This window comes from Moschus berezovskii, chromosome 23, assembly GCF_049115385.1.
Source record: "Moschus berezovskii isolate FMDL1 chromosome 23, NW_MosBer_1.0, whole genome shotgun sequence".
Classification (NCBI taxonomy): domain Eukaryota; kingdom Metazoa; phylum Chordata; class Mammalia; order Artiodactyla; family Moschidae; genus Moschus; species Moschus berezovskii.
In genome coordinates this window covers 54,218,915-54,235,307 of record NC_142482.1, presented here as the reverse complement: position 1 = coordinate 54,235,307, position 16,393 = coordinate 54,218,915, and the positions used below count along the sequence as shown (strand labels likewise).

Below are 16,393 nucleotides of genomic sequence, written 5' to 3'. Positions count from 1 at the left end.
TGAAGTATTATTAATAAAAAGATCTGTGATAGTCTAATGATTTCCATAATTTTAGAGAAGTGATGAGTATACATGGTATTTCAAGATATCTGCAAAATCCAGTGATGAGATCTGAAGATATATGTGATTCTTAGTGGGGGTAAAGTCACAGACACTGCTCATCCGACTGGAATTTGATGCCACAATTGAAGAAGATGCCAAGTTTCAGTTAGAGTTAGTGAAGATGAAGACGCATTTTGCTGATTTGGTTTGGGTTTTTTTTCTTTCTATCCAAGTTCAAAGACTCTGGCCCAGCTGAAGGATGAAGGGAGAGCTCAGTGGGCAGGGAGAGACTCCAGCTGGGGAATGAGAACAGGCTGGGAAGGGCTGAGACACAGCCAGAGGCAGGAAAGGAATCAGCCTTTGCCTGGATGTCCCCGTCCACACGACGAGACCCAGGACAGATCCGAGGAGGACCGAGGTGGGGCTCAAGACAGCAGAGGCCAGGGCTGCGTGCAGCTGACAACTATCAGTCCTGCTGGACCAAGTCTGCTCCCTCGGGAGATTGTCTTCAGAAAAGCTCCAGCGGGAGAGGAGAAAGCAGGTTGTAGTGATGGCCTGGTGGGCAGGGTCTCTGAAAGCTCAAGAGGGATGAGAGATTCTGTGTGTTCAGAAAAAAAAAGGTTTTCCGGAAGATTCCTGAATGTGTCAAAGGACAGGGTGAAATGGCAGCTGGCGAATCCTTGAAAACTTCAAGGATTGAGGTGGGGGGCGTGGGGATTGCAAACAAGAAAAGCAACGAGCGGAGGAAGGGATGCAGGGTGCACTTGGGGTCTGGTGTGCACTTAACACAGAGGCTGGTCTGGAGATGGTTGCAGCAAATGCCGACTGTTGGAGCGCCGTGCACAGCTCCAGAAGCGAGTCAGCCGGACGCTGCCAAGTTCTGTAAGAATTCCGCCTTCGTGCTTTCGCATCCCTGTCCTCCTCCTCATCCAAGCTGTTCTCAGAGCACAGATCAGGCCTGTCAGCCACAGAGCAACTGCGTTTCGGATATCTCATGTACCCTTTACTTATCTCCAGAACTTTCCGTATCTCAAATGCGTGCCTCTGGCCTGTCTCCAGTTCTATCCCTCCTCCTCTCTTTTTACCCTTGGCGTCAATATCCACTCTCGCTTCTGCCCTGCATTCCCCCTGCTGCCCAGCCAATCCCATAACCCCAGCTCCTCCTCTTCTTTCCCCATCCCTCCCCACCCACTTGCTTCCTCAGTGATCCAGGCTTTTTAGCATCTCACAGCTGATGCAGAGCTGCTTGTCCCAGGCTGGCTTCCTTCTGCTTCACAGCAGAACCTGAGTGCCAAGGCAGATCCCTGAGTTCAGCACCACTAAGCGGACCGATGCTCCAGGCTCACCTGTTAGCCACCGCGTCCCCAGCAAGCAGCCTCCGAAAGTCTGGGAAAATGGCAGGGCCTCTGGCCTTGCTTCCCTGCCTGTAGTTTCACCAGCTATTATGCCTGCTTGGTCTCTGGTTTTGAAGAGTCTGGAGTGAGTCACCATTCGCCAGGCAGCTTCAAACAGCTTTGGTCTGGCTTCTACCTGATTTAAACCCCTCAGTGCACTCTAAAAGGGAGGTAGTGACTTTGGGGGGCAAATTGCCAGACTGGGGACTCCCTGGGGCCTCGTGGGGTTGTAGACATCATCTCCACATCCACTGCAGCTGCTCACGGCCCTCTTAGGGTTCCTCCTCCCCAGGGCGTTCTTCTTCCAAGGCACTGATGGCCAATGATGAATGGGTCAGAGACAATGGGACTTCCAAACGTGTACACCCCAGATGGTAATTGTGGGATTGAGCATCCATGTACACACCATCAATAAAGAAAGGAATGAATCTGTAACTGCCCAAGAAGTCGCTCCTAAAGTTAGTCCTTCATCCTCCCTTGTGGCTAAAAGGGACAGTCTGGTTGGACCCCAGGTGATCACCATCTGTGTAACTTTAGGAGAGAAAGGTGTTCCCTTCATTGGGGTGTTTCTGGAGGAAGTCCAACCACCAGCTTAGATGCGAGTTCCTCCTGCAGAGCTGTGCTTGGGCCACAGCAAACCTGCTAAGGCTGTCCTAGTGTAAGTCCCCTCTTAGGAATTCACCAGCAGCTGGAGACTCAGAGATAGGATTCAAAAGGAAACCTGAGCATGAATGAACAAGGCAAAGAATTCTGAATGTTTTGTATCTGCTTCTTTGTTGACGTTTTGGTTCAAGTAAACTGTCACGCTGTCTTAATTGGTCGTGACATGGCTCAGACTCTATGAGGTAGCGTCTGGTTCCAATTGTATTCTCTGCACCTCCTGGCCAACCTTCCAGCAGGAGGCACTGCTACTGACCAGTGCATATAGGCACTGGCTAGGAATATCTAGGCAGAGGGATCTTTTCTGCTTAGGCAAGATTAAGGTTAAGTGTGGGTTGACAAAGGGCTTCCCAGGTGGTGCTACCAGTAAAGAACATGCCTGCCAATGCAGGAGATGTAAGAGACGTGGGTTCGATCCCTGGGTCAGAAGGATCCTCTGGAGGAGGGCATGGCAACCCACTCCAGTATTCTTGCCTGGAGAATCCCCATGGACAGAGGAGCCTGGAGGGCTATAGTCCATAAGGTTGCACAGAGTTGGACACAACTGAAGTGACTTAGCAAGCACACAGGATGATAAAATGGGAGCATACAACTCAGAAGGAGGTGGAATCGTTAAGTTTTCATTTCTATACAAACTTCTGCATACTTTGTAGATGTGTATTTTATTCTTATAACAGTTGTAGCAGTCATTCTGTGTTTCAGATTGTGTCACACAAACTTGTCAGAACAGGCACTAAAAATACACAAGATAAAAGAAGCAGGAGGTAAAAACAAAACTTGTGTGTGTGTGTGTGTGTGTGTGTATGGTGGGGCAGCAGGGGGAGGGGAGGCCGACAGGCACAGGGGACACAAAGTTCTCTTTGTTTGACCCATCAACTACAACCTGAATGACTTGCAATGTAATTGCAACTGTTCTTTTTAAACCACAGTCCAGAGACTATGAAAGCACTGTGATCACATCCTGTGATTCAGTAGGACACAGCATAATCCCATTTCTGTAACAAGAAATAAGCTTATTTTGAAAGAAACCAGCATCACAAAAGAAATTCCAAACCTGTGAAGGAACAGCTCGCTCCTGGATTGAAAATGTACATAAATGCTCAGGAACGTGGAGTCTTTCACCAGAGGCTGGTTCCCAGGCCACGTGGCTAGAAGAATCTCAGAGAACTGAACCCCACGGCACAATATTTTACAGTTGGGCACATGGCACTTGCAGCTTTGATAAAGAAGCCCCACTCACCGCCTTCCTTCTTCAGAACCGATCCCAGATTTACTGCCCTGTCAGAAGTATGAGATGTTACACGTGTATCGTCAGGATCCATGTGAACACAGGCATTTGCTGCACCTTTTTGTCTTAATGGATGGACTGTGTTCTGAATGCATGAACATCACGACCTGCTCGTGAAGAAATGAACAATGAGATCTCAGCTTTTGTATATTTCTTCCTATTTCCTGTTTTTACATGAAGGGAAAGCGTGGACCAGAAGAATTACCTGTATGTTCTCTAAGAAGGTAGAGGGTGGAAAGGCCAGCCTATCCATGAGAGACCTCATCCACACAAATCTCAGATTTAGCTGATCTCAGTCCGCGATGGTGGCCCTTAAATGCTATTAAGAACAAAGCAAAGATGCTCTTGTAAAGAGTCAACGGAGCCTGTTTGAACGTGTCTTATAGAGCTTGGTGGGAGGTGTTAGGTTAAGATCTTGGTATACCAGAGAATTCTAAAATTTGCTCCCCAGTCTAAGGTTTATGTTGTCATCTTGTTTGCCTGGTTTAGGCTTTCTCACACACACACGCACATGCACACACTCTAAGTGGCCTGAGGCAGGTTATTTCCCTTCCATGTCCACATTTTCAAAATTAGAACCAGGATTTGAGCCAGATGTTCTAAAGTGCCTCCAGTTCTAATTTTCAATATATCTACCATCAAAAAAGCAGAGTGGATTCCACTGCTCAGTCTCATGGGTGCTGACACCAGAACCGATTCCCGCTCCCGACTAGACACACGCCCACACCCCAGATGCACCATCATCATTCCCACCCCCGTTCTTGCTTCACATCCCACGATTCGACCAGGTACTTAGCTCATCAGCTAGAGGACCCAGGTCTAATAAACAGCAAAGCAGCTGGAATTACATCTTTTCTTCAATCTTTATTTGCTACTTCCATTCCTTTATCCCACCAGTGTCAATTGGGGAGGACAGCAGGAAGCCACATTTGAAGTGGCACATGCCAGCTGGTGGGATGATGGTAAGCCGTGGCCCCCAGAGCATCGCAGACATAACACGGGCATCAGGTCCAGAGCACAGACTGTTCAGCCCGAGGGCCCGGGAGGGAAGGCCATCACCCACAGCAGTTCAGCTTGTAAAACACTAAGAACGGTTGCATTCATTGTCTTTTTTTTTTTTTTTTGCTTTAATAATAAAAAAAGAAAACCCAAACCTTCTATAATTTATAAGCTATGTTTTGCTATCTACATTATATATAAAATATAGACTCTGTTTACTTTATAACACACTTTTCCCCCTGATAAATAGCTCTTTAAAATATCTAGTTTACATGCCTTGACTTTTCATAGATAAGCTTTTTATACATATACATACATTTATATATACTCTTGTTTGTAAAACACAATAAATACATACTCAACACTGACAACCAAACAGATGCAATTTTGGTTAAAAAATAAAACACAGTAAAAGCACCAGGCAACAAACAGAAAGCCATAATCACTAGAAACTTTTGCCTCCCCTGGGCAAGGCACAGGGCCAGAATACTAAACACGGCTGGACGCCGGACAGAGAAAAGGGCAGCAAAGGAACAGGGTAGGTCGCTGGCTTGGGTTTTGTTTCCCAGCCACGGACGAGGATCACCAAGCAGTCATCGGGTTTATGGGGAGAAACCTCAGGGCTCCGCCAACAACATAGCCCTTGTGATGGCTGCAGGGGGCAGCAGAGATCCAGACGGGCAAGGACAGTGGACTCCAGGGTTGATCTGGGGACCCTGTTCACACCACCCGGGCAAGCTTGGCTGCCACACCAAGCACGGAGCCCCTACACAACACATGGTCTTGTTATCCCTCTACTTGCTATTGCGGTGGACAGACAAGGGCAACGATTCAAGAGTATTCAGTAGTGCAGTGCTGTAGGAGCCTGACTGGGAGCCAGACGCTCGGGTGGCCCTCTGAAGGGCTCCAGCAAATAGGAGCTGCGATGTAGCAAAAAAAAAAAAAAAAAAAAAAGTCAGTACGCCACCTCCTCCTGCTGCTAAAACTGGTGTGGTCACTCCGGTCCGCGGTGCTTACTAACTTCACCTCCAAACTCTGATGACACCACTGAGCCCATCGCCTCTGAGAGCAGCACTGAAGGTTTCCATTCCTCTTGGGAGAAGTCCTAAAGGCCAGTTCAGGGCTGTCCCCTCAAACCTGGGGCGCTGCCCTGCGTGATTCTCTGCCAGGGCTGTGGCAGGCTGGGCAGACGCCTGGGGGCTGCAGACAAGCATTATCTCATTATCTGTCTCCCTGTCCCCAAAATGGTGAAGTGCAGGACTCTGAGAGTTGATTTTAAGAAAAGAAACTCTCCAGGGTTGTGGCCTCTGCCCTGTGAACTGCAGGCTTTGGAAGCCTGAAAACGGAGAGACAGTGGTGGAACAGGAGTCCTAAGCTGGTCAAGGCCTGGATCTGGACCCACGGGGCGGGGCCTAGGAGAGATGGCCTCAGGGAATCTCAGAGGTGAGCATCTGAACGTCTGTTTCCCATCCTCGCCAAACACAATACAAATTATAGACCACTGTTCACATTACAGTCACAATGGGAAATTCTAAACAGCTAGTTTTCTGACTACATTTGAGACATAATTGATTTATTTTTTAAAGTGAATTCAGCTTAACAGCTCAGGGAATACAGTCAGTTGCAGGTCCCAGTTCTCACTGCAACTCTTCTACCAACTAGCCCTGGGACCTCGGACAAGTCATGTCACCGCTGTGGGCCTCCCTCTCCCCATCTGAGAGCCCTGAGATGCTGTGGGAGGAAGGATGAGACTTTGAGTCAGAAAACTGGGGTTTCAGTCCTGGCTGAGAAGTGGCATATTCATTTCCTTTATTTTTACATTACTTAGCCTCTTGGGGTGCTAGAGAAGACTCTTGGGAGTCTCTTGGACAGCAAGGAGATCAACCAGTTGACCCTCAAGGAAATCTAGCCCGAATATTCATTGGAAGGACTGGGGCTGAAGCTCCAACACTATAGCCACCTGATCCAAAGAGCTGACTCTTTGGAAAAGACCCTGATGCTGGGAAAGATTGAGGGCAGGAGGAGAAGGGGGTGACAGAGAACAAAATGATTGGATGGCATCATCAACTCAACGGACATGAGTTTGAGCAAACTCAGGGAGATAGCTAAGGACAGGGATGCCTCGTGTGCTGCAGTCCATGGGGTTGCAAACAGCTGGACATGACTTAGCAACTGAAAATCAACAACAAACACCTCTTGGGGGTGCAAAAGGAACTACTGAATATATTGGCTCTGAAGTCCCTTCAGTTGCAGCTGGAGTTACTTTCTCCCCAGGGTACCCTTACCAGTGATGAGTTTCCCCCATTCCTCCATACCCACCAGGATAAAAGCGATGCAATTAGAAACTTCATCTTTGACCACAGGTTCAATTCAACATCTGCGGCTATGAGACAAGATCAAGAATTAAGAGAGTCTAAAGGTACAAATGCCACGCACAGCTAACATCCAAGTCAGATGCACTGTCAACACCCCGCTCCCTGAGAAGAGACATCTTCCTATATTATTAGGACCCGTGAGAGCACAACTCCGTAGTAATCAGCCAACAACGTCTTAAAACTCCCCAGCTCTGCAGTTGGCTGCATCACCTTCCATCAGAATCAACTTGAAGTTGATTTTAAAAGAAGCTGAATGATATTTCCAGTTTGGAATAGGAAGAAAAATCGACTCTTCTATTTGCAGCTCTACAAGGAAACTTCTGGCGGAACAGCCAATGTGACACCCGGCTCCATGGGGAGGTGTTGACAGCCTCAGAGGGGAGCCCCACACAGCGCACAGTGTCGAATCACTGTGGCCCCACAGACCGACAGGGTTCAACAAGGAGTGCTTTCTTGCCCAGGAAAGAACTGCAGAGGAGCACACCTTCCTTCATGGGAGGCTATGAGGTTTGGAGGAGAAAGAAGGTTTTTGGATTCAGGTGACCCTCCTTGTACTTCATAGGTTTGTGACCCTGGGCAGATGACTCGTCCTCTCAGCCTCAATTTTCTCACAAGTAAAATGGGACTGCTGCTGCTGCTGCTGCTGCTAAGTCACTTCAGTCGTATCCGACTCTGTGTGACCCCATAGACGGAAGCCCACCAGGCTCCCCCGTCCCTGGGATTCTCCAGGCAAGAACACTGGAGTGGGTTGCTATTTCCTTCTCCAATGCGTGAAAGTGAAAAGTGAAAGTGAAGTCGCTCAGTCGTGTCCGACCCTTAGCGACCCCACGGACTGCAGCCTACCAGGCTCCTCCATCCATGGGATTTTCTAGACAACAGTACTGGAGTGGCTTGCCATTGCCTTCTCCAAACCTGATGGCTATTACCTCTCAAATATGTTTACTTTCTTCCAACTCTTCAAATCTAATTCTGAGTCAATCACAAGTCTGAGGTACAATGGAGGGTAAGAAGCCCAAAGAATCTGTAATTTATCAAAGTGCTTTGTCAAAGTCTTTTCTCGTATTGCTCTACAGTACAGGCTGGCAACAATGTTCAACTGCATATTCTAATAGTTTAACAATACCTAATACCATAGGGTGGTTTTATGGATTAAGAGAATGTACTTGGCTCAGTTGGCAAAGAATCCACCTGCAATGCAGGCAACCCCAGTTCAATCCCTGGGCTGGGAAGATCCCCTGGAGAAAGGAATGGCAACCCACTCCAGTATTCTTGCTTGGAAAATTCCACGAACAGAGGAGCCTGGTGGGCTACAGTCTACGGGGTTGCAAAAGTTAGATACAACTGAGCAACTAAACCACCCAACTTAAAATACCCTAAACGCAGCAGATGATCAGGAACGGTGGGCACACAGAAAGGACTGAGATGGCTCTCTGCAGAGGAAAGAAGGGCCTGCAAGAACTTCCACTTCAGCTGGAGTCGGCCAAGACTGCCCTTAGAGGCCCAAGGTGGGCTGAGGAGGCCCTGTGGTCCCCTGCCACACCTCTCCCAGTGGGGTGAGGAGGAGTCATAGGGGGAGCTGACAGGGGTCACCAACTCTCCAGGAGAAAACTCAGAGAACCCAAGCCTTCCAAATAAACACAGAGCATTCCCAAACACTCATGGGCACCAGGTGAGCACCCCTTACACCCTCTCTCAGAATCTGGAACATCTTCTGAGGCCACCACTGTCATGAGCCAAACATCCAGTTATCAGAGGCCCCCCAAAACAATGATGGGGACAAACCAGGCAAGTGGGGACTAACTATGATGACCCTGAAATGGAGCCTCCATTATGCTGGACTCTTGAAACACATTCAACAAGGCAGGGGGGGGCGGGGTTGGATGACTCCAGAAGCTTCATCTAAGCTCCAATCCAGCCAAGGGTACACAGTCCCCTGAGGGTACTTACTAGGGGTGCTGGGCTGGGACAAAGTCCTAGAGAATGTTGTTGAGAGCTGGAGATTTCAACTTTATATTGTGGCTCCTAATCAAGTCTTTGCACGTGACAGGACTGGGGCCAAAGGAGCATTAACAAAGCCATTTACTGTAGCTTTTCTATTAACAAGATGAACCATCTAGGCCTTTTCTTCCACCTGTTCCTGCATCTACCTATCACATACATTTCAGTAGATAAAATTTGAGTACACTTACTATTTTTCATGCTGCTTTTTAAGAATATATGTTCCTCCATATACCCCAGCCTCAAATGAGAATTTTTGTTTTAGACACTAAATATTCATCACAGAGCTCAGAGATCTTTCGGGGGAAAAGAACTTCCAAGTATTTAAAGTACAGAAACAAAACTGAACCCCCAGGAACAGCCCTACTTAGATTATAAATGACTTAGAAAAACAAGACCCATAGGGCCACTAGTTTCCTTTCTTTTCATCCTTGATCCCAACCCTTTGGGCCAACTAGAAAAAAAAAAAAATTCTTTCCACTCAGTTTCTATAAAAGCTATTTATCCAGAGAGGAATTTAGGAGAATCTGAACCCCAAAAGTCCATGGCATGGCCTTCCACTCCAGCTCTCACTGGAAGACTTCCATGCTACCAAACTTCTAGTTTTGAGCTGTTAGCTACAAAAGCTGGCGTGCTGGTTCTGTCAACGGAGAAGGAGCGAAGCGTATGATGGAGAGTTGTAGCCGACTAACCTTCCCACATGGCAGGAAGGCCTGGGAAGCAGGGACATTCTTTCCAGGAAGATGATTCCTACTCCTCTGTGCTAGAACATACCAACATTCCCGGGGTGTTTGGACATGGCGCCACTGCACCCAGGGTCAGCCTGGGATGCGTAGCGCACGAGGATGGAGGAGCAACTGATCGAACAGTTAGTTCATTTTGAGACTTCGCCTGCTCAGAGCCTGGGGTGCACTCTCAGCCCCTTAAATTCCCTTGCAGTTCCACTGCGGGCCATCTGAAAAGACTCCACATGTTACTTGTGTGCCAAAGACCACAGCCGGCTTTCTATGACTGTGGACAGACTCTAGATTTACAAGTAACCCTCTCAACAGCCAACCTCAACAAACATCCTATGTGTGGTGAAGAATTAGGAAAGGGAAACAATAGGATAAGTCCTCATCTTCAAAATGTATTTGACTTAAGCTTTCTTTCCAGACCAGGTCTGAATTCCCAAGAGGGACTTTGGAGACACTGGTGGTAGAGAGAGTTTATAAACGTGTGTGTGTGTGTGTCTGTCTCTGGTTCTTCCCTCTGGCACCGCCTGCTCCGAGCCTGCAGTTTGCCATCTCTAATAAAAGCTCCGGAAGCAGAGGGCGTTAAGATAAGAGGGATAGGAGACCAGGGGAGGGAGATGTTTTTTCCTATATTAGCTTTCTCAAGCCTATGCAAACTATACAACTCAGAGGGTTCTAAAACCCCATTTAGAAATACTGAAAATAATGTTCCTTGTTGTCCTTTTGTTTTAATACCTAATCAAGTTTTCACTTTTTTGATGCATGAGAGCAAAGGTCCAAACAAAGGAAAAGAGCCTTGACATTTTTCTCCCCCATAGGGAAGACGATAATGTCTGTGTGAACCTGAAGGCTTCCCTTTTAAAATCCACAAAGTTGGGGACTCTCCTAGGAGCCCTTCCCCAGCTTGCCAGGAGAGACAAAGTGCAGGGCTGGCTCACTTTCCCTTCTGCTGGGGACTTGCCCCTGTGAACCTGGGGCTCACGGCTGCCCCGGGGCCTGGACAACAGCCCAGGAGGCTGTGGTCAGACCCATACCTCCGTCCTGCTGTCTCCTCGGTCCTGTGAAAGAACCATGTCAATACCGCACCGGAAATAGTTACAAGGTGGCTCCTTGTGGGCCTTTAATCCTGACACACGCAAAGGGAAAGTTTCTTCTCCACCTTGGCTATTCCGGGGCCCTTGCCTCACCTTTTGGCTCCAGGGAACACGATTCTCAGCTGGCCCTTCCTGGCCTCCTTGACCTTGCCTCAGGCCAGGAAAAGGGCAAGAAGTCAATTAGGAAGACACCTCCTCCCTCCAGCTTCGGTGGCCCAGCCTTCAAGAAAGCTGTATACTTTGCTACCAAGTACTTTATCCTCCGCAGACCCTGTAAGTGGCTTCCTGGAATCTGAACTTTCTCTTTAGCCACCGATCCCCGCCTCTCCCCAGACCAAGGGGGCTGGCGTGGCCACCTAACGATGTGCCTTCTCCTGCCCACTGAGCTCGCCTGTTGGATTCAGGGGCCCTGATTGTGCAGGGGCATTTGGGTTGCAAAGGAGGCCAAGGTGTTTGGGGGGGAGGGGGTGGGCAGTGGCAGGATGGATGTGGTGCAGAGGCCAGCTATCCCTCCCGGCTGCTCACAGTTGAAGGACAGCAGGAGTCAGCCCCCTAACACAGTATCGATTGGGGCCCCTCATCCGGGTAGGGGCTCGACCTCCCAGACCAATTCCCACACACTGCCCCTTTCTGCTTCCGGGCCCCCAGACTCCTCCAGGCCACCTCTCCCTTCCCCCCACCCCCACCCCCCCAGCCTGTCCCCCACCCCCATCCTCTGGCTGGAGGCCTGGGTCACGCCGGGTCCCCAGTCCGGGTGCCCCCAGTCCGGGCTAGCAGTACAGGGACATCCTGCTGCGCCGCATGGCCTCGCTGATCAGGTAGGCGGGGCTCAGCTCGGGCTCCTCGGTCATCACCGCGATGTTCTGCCACTCGCCCGTCTGGCTGGACCGCTTGATGGTGTCCACCACGCACAGGGCGTACAGGCAGTCGTCGAAGGTGGCGGCCATGGTGAGCGGCCGGCCGTCCCACGTGCGCCGATCGTCCTGGTCCTGGAAGGCCTGGCGCACGGCCTGCATCATCTTGATGGTACCGCGCAGGTAGGGCGAGGGGATGTCGCTGAAGGCCTTCTCGGGCAGCAGGGAGTTGCTGACCGGCGTGGCGTCCTGCACCAGCAGCTCCTGCTCCGGGGCGCTGTTGCGCTGGCCGTACAGGTCCGTGCCCACGGCCAGGAGGCGCCCGGCCGAGCCCACCACGGTCACGTCCTGCTTGAACTCGCCGGGCACGTTGAAGTTGAGGGTGACGGTACAGCACACCCCGCCCTCCAGCACCATCTGGAAGGTGCAGAAGTCGTCGCTGGTGATCTGGCGGATGCCCTTGATGTGGTCGGTCTGCTTCACGAAGGTCTTGAGCAGCCCGTGGACCTTGACGGCCTTCTGGCCGGTGAGGAAGGTCAGCAGGTCGATGATATAGGTGCCCACGGAGTGCAGCCCGCCGCCGCCCATCAGGTCGTCGCAGCTCCAGTTGTACTTCTTGCCCAGCAGGCTGCCGCCGTGCACCTGCACCTCGCACACCAGCAGCTCGCCCACGTAGCCCTCCCCGATGAGCTGCTTCATGCGCACGAAGGCCGGCAGGAAGCGAAGCACGTTGCCCATGACGCTCATGAGCTTCGGGTAGTAGTGCGCGGCCGACATCATGCGGAAGGCGTCCAGCGGCGTGGCCGCGCGGTCGCAGATGACGTTCTTGCCGATGCCTGCGGGCGGAGGACAAACAGCACGTCAGGGCGCCGCGGCCCCAGGTCCCCGGCTATGAACCAGGAAGCCGAGGGGGCTACTCTTTTTTTTCGGTAGTTGCTATTGTGTGTGCGCGCACTAGTCGCTCAGTCGAGTCTGACTCTTTGCAACCCCAGGGACTGTAGCCCTCCAGGCTCCCCTGTCCATGGAATTCTCCAGGCAAATATACTGGAGTGGGTTGCCATGCTCTCCTCCAGGGGAACCTTCCTGACCCAGGGATGGGGCCCAGGTCTCCGGCATTGCAGGAGGGAATTCTAGGGAAGCCCAAGAATACTGCAGAGCCTATCCCTTCTCCAGGGGATCTTCCCCACCCAGGAATCCAACTGGGGTCTCCTGCACTGCAGGCAGATTCTTTACTAGCTGAGCTACTATTATCCTTTTTAAAAACTTTATCTTTTAAAATTTTTATTATTTTTAATTGGCGGATAATTGCTTTACAACAGTTGTGTTGGTTTCTGCCAAACATCATCATGAATCAGCCATAGGTATACATATGTCCCCTCCCTCTTGAACCTCCCTCCCACCTCCCACTCCATCCCAGCCCCCTAGGTTGTCAGAGAGCACTGGGGTTGACCTCCCAGTATGACTAACTACTCTTTACAATTTTAAAACATCTTATTACACCTTTTATTTATACAAAAATAGCGTTCTATATATTTCAGCATTACTTTAAATATTCAAGTCGAATTACTTTAGTATTAAACTATCAGTTCAGTTCAGTTCAGTCGCTCAGTCGTGTCCGACTCTCCGCGACCCCATGAATCACAGCACGCCAGGCCTCCCTGTCCATCACCAACTCCTGGAGTTCACTCAAACTCATATCCACAGAGTCGGTGATGCCATCCAGCCATCTCATTCTCTGTCGTCCCCTTCTCCTCCCGCCCCCCACCTCTCCCAGCATCAGAGTCTTTTCCAGTGAGTCAACTCGTCGTATCACAGTGACTTAAATATTAAGACTTATTTTCATACATTTAACTAGCCTATATTTTACAAATATTTTTAAATGTTTTCCAATATCAGGTGTTTCACTTAATATTTATATTAATCTGTAACATTTCATATATAGTTTTATTTGTAAAATTAAAATATTTAAATATAAAATGTTCTATTAAAGTACACATTATGGGTTCTACATATAAAATATCTTTTGTCAAAAGTTATCTTACATGTGAAATGTTTTACATATTTTTATTTGTAAAATATAATTTTTATTAAAGATATGTGTAGCGAAGAGAATAGTATTTTTATCTGGACAGAACTGTAATAAAGATGAAATCATGGCCAATGTGAGTCTGATTAAGTATGAGGAAGAATTTCTTAATCACATACTTCAAAAGTCTAAGTTTTTATCTGTATCCCCTACAACCACCAACAAAGGATTATGTTTTGTGTGTTTTCTTGTTTATTTTGCATTATGGGTTAGAGCTGGCAGCAGTCACAGATGTGCTTGTTTAATGTTTTCCAGTTCCTTATGGGGAGAGCGGATATTCCTTATATCCGAGACATGGGCAGTGACTCAGCCCTCATCTTGTCTGGTTGGGGGGAGTCTGGGGGTGTTGGCGCCTCTGACAATGGAGTTGAGACCAAGTAAGAATTATGCTTATAGTGACTTAGCGTGCATGCACCATGGCTATACTGGGTACATAAGTTCCAGGGAGATGGATGCCCTTTAGGAAACTAAGCTGTTCTGGGTCAAGAGAAGACAAAGGATCAAAGGCTAGGGAGAGTGAAGGGAGAAGAGGATTTACTCCAAGATAAAGTCAAGGGTCAGGGAAGAAAAACTCAGCTGAACCTGGAGAAACAGTCATCTGGGACTCAAAAAAATAAAGTAATAACTTAAAAAATTATACAGATTTGTTCGCAAGTCAAACTGGGGAGCTTCTGAGACAAGGAACCTTGCCTCCTGTGATGTCTCTGCTGTGCAGTCATGTTCTGCATAGTGGGGGTCTGTGTGACCCCCACTATGGAGCACTCTGGCCACAGACAAGGGACAGGCCACAAGGGAGGTGGCGCGATGAGACCCACACCCGTCCTGGTTTTCTTGACCACAGGAAGCTGACTTGACAAAATCCATGAACACTGCCCCCCAGCTGAGCTAAGAGGGTCCTGTGGAAGTCCTACGATTGTATCTGTCTGGTGGAAATGCCTGGGCAAGGCTATAGGCACGTGGGGCCCTCATTTTCCCACTGGAAGAGCAAGCGGAGCAATGGAAGTGCCCAGCACAGATTGGAGAAAATAAATACAATCGGTGGCTGTCAGTTTCCAAGTGTACATCAAATCCTGGCCCCGAGTAAAAGGCATGGCGCCCACACACCAACCCCATCACCTGGCCGCCTCTACATTAGCAGAGTTGGGCTGGCTTTCCTGATGACTGTGAATGGGTGGTAAGAGGCTTCTTGAACTCTGAGCAATCAGGTGAAGACTGAGGCTCCAGCAGAGGGATAAGGAAATACAGGGTTGTGTTACCAAAAGTCCTGTGCACTTGTGTGACATTGTGTTCTGATAATATGATCCTATCAGCATTGGACTCCTGCTGGCGGGAGCAGATTTCTATGTAAACAGATTAGTAGGCCACCGCAGGTACAGGTGACAAAACGTTGCCAAAATCTGCCTCACACCTGTTGGGTACAGGCTGTGGCCGCTCCCATACCCTACTTCATGGTCTGCAAAACCAGGATCCCTGATGGCCATCTTCTCAGCTACCGGTCATATCAATGACACAGGAAAAAAGTTTACCTGACTTCTCAACTATAAAATAGTAAAAGAAAACATAAATTGAGAAAAATAATCCACTCCCCTCCACATACCCGAAGCAATCAACTCATGGGTAATTCTTTGAAGCTTTGTAGATGAAAAGATACTGATGAAAGCTATTGACTCCCTTTCCAGAAAAATGCATGCATGGGTCTCCCAAGATTCTGAAATACAGGCATCTCTTCCTTTGCACTGTTTAAGTATGTTGTGGTCCCACAAGAGACAGCAGGTTCCTCAAGGATCAAGGTTGGGCCTTCTAATTTCTTAGGCCCACGGCACCTAGCAGCATTCATGTGTGTGCTGGAAACCAGTGAGTGTTGCTACCTGGCCCCATGTCTCTGCCTACCGTCCTTTTCAACATCCACACTTTACAGATGGGTCTTGGCAACGTCTTAACACACAATACTGTATCTTCAAAAATCAGAAGAGACTTCTAGGAATCTGTCATAAAGAAATCTTCTAAAATGCGATCACAGCTTCTTGCCCAAAGATGCCTCTCACTGCATTATTTATTAAAGTGAAAAGCTAACAACAATGCAAGTGCCCAACGATAGAAGAATGTATAAGTAGGCTGTAATACAGCCGCATAATGGAAGATTGTGCAACCATTGAAAGTGATGCTCATAAAGACATTTTAGTGACAAGCAAGATGATTATGAGGTCATGTTAAGTGAAAGGGCTCTATTCATAGACATACTATGATCTCAACTCTCTCTTAAAAGGACAAAAAAAAAAGAGAATACATCAAAATGTTTACAGTGGTTAATTAATTACTACGATCAAGACTGATTTTTATTGTCCTCACTACCATTTTCTAAGTTTGTATTTTTATAGTCAGAGAAACATTGGGTTTTTTTTAAGGGCCAAAGGAGTCATAAAGACATCATGTGATGGCAGAAGGGCCCTTCAAAGCCAAGGTCCCAGAGCTCTCGGACCTGCTCCCATTGTGCCCAAGGAGCTGGGGGAAGCCCTACCGACCCTGAACTTGTGAAGCTGCTGAGGCTCAGGCTCCGTTGCCAGGTCTTCCCATCCATTTTCCCAAGACTTCATGATTCTGGGGATGGCTGTGTACTCTCTCAGTAAGATCAATTCACGAAACTGTACCCACATCCCTAGCTCATGGATGGCCCCCTAAGGGTTCTGCAGGAACAGGTATCTCCATCCTAAGTTATAACTCCTGTGCTGTGCTTAGTCGCTTAGTCGTGTCTGACTCTTTGTGACCCCATGGACTGTAGCCCACCAGGCTCTTTTGCCCATGGGATTCTCCAGGCAAGAATACTGGAGTGGGTTGCCACGCTCTTCTCCGGGGGATCTTTCTGACCCAG

The 16,393-nt window shown here is 48.7% G+C and overlaps 1 protein-coding gene across 4 annotated transcripts in view; it reads right to left on the bottom strand.

The window, feature by feature from the left end:
- Positions 1-4,228: 4,228 nt before the first annotated feature.
- GFOD1 (Gfo/Idh/MocA-like oxidoreductase domain containing 1) overlaps positions 4,229-16,393 on the bottom strand; it is a 103,677-nt gene continuing 91,512 nt past the window's right edge. For all 4 annotated transcript variants that reach the window (XM_055407277.2, XM_088831290.1, XM_088831289.1 and 1 more), the window contains one exon: positions 4,229-12,274. In XM_055407277.2, coding sequence (XP_055263252.1) covers positions 11,355-12,274 — 920 coding nt within the window. In that variant the 3' untranslated portion in view covers positions 4,229-11,354. The remainder of the gene's footprint in view (positions 12,275-16,393) is intronic.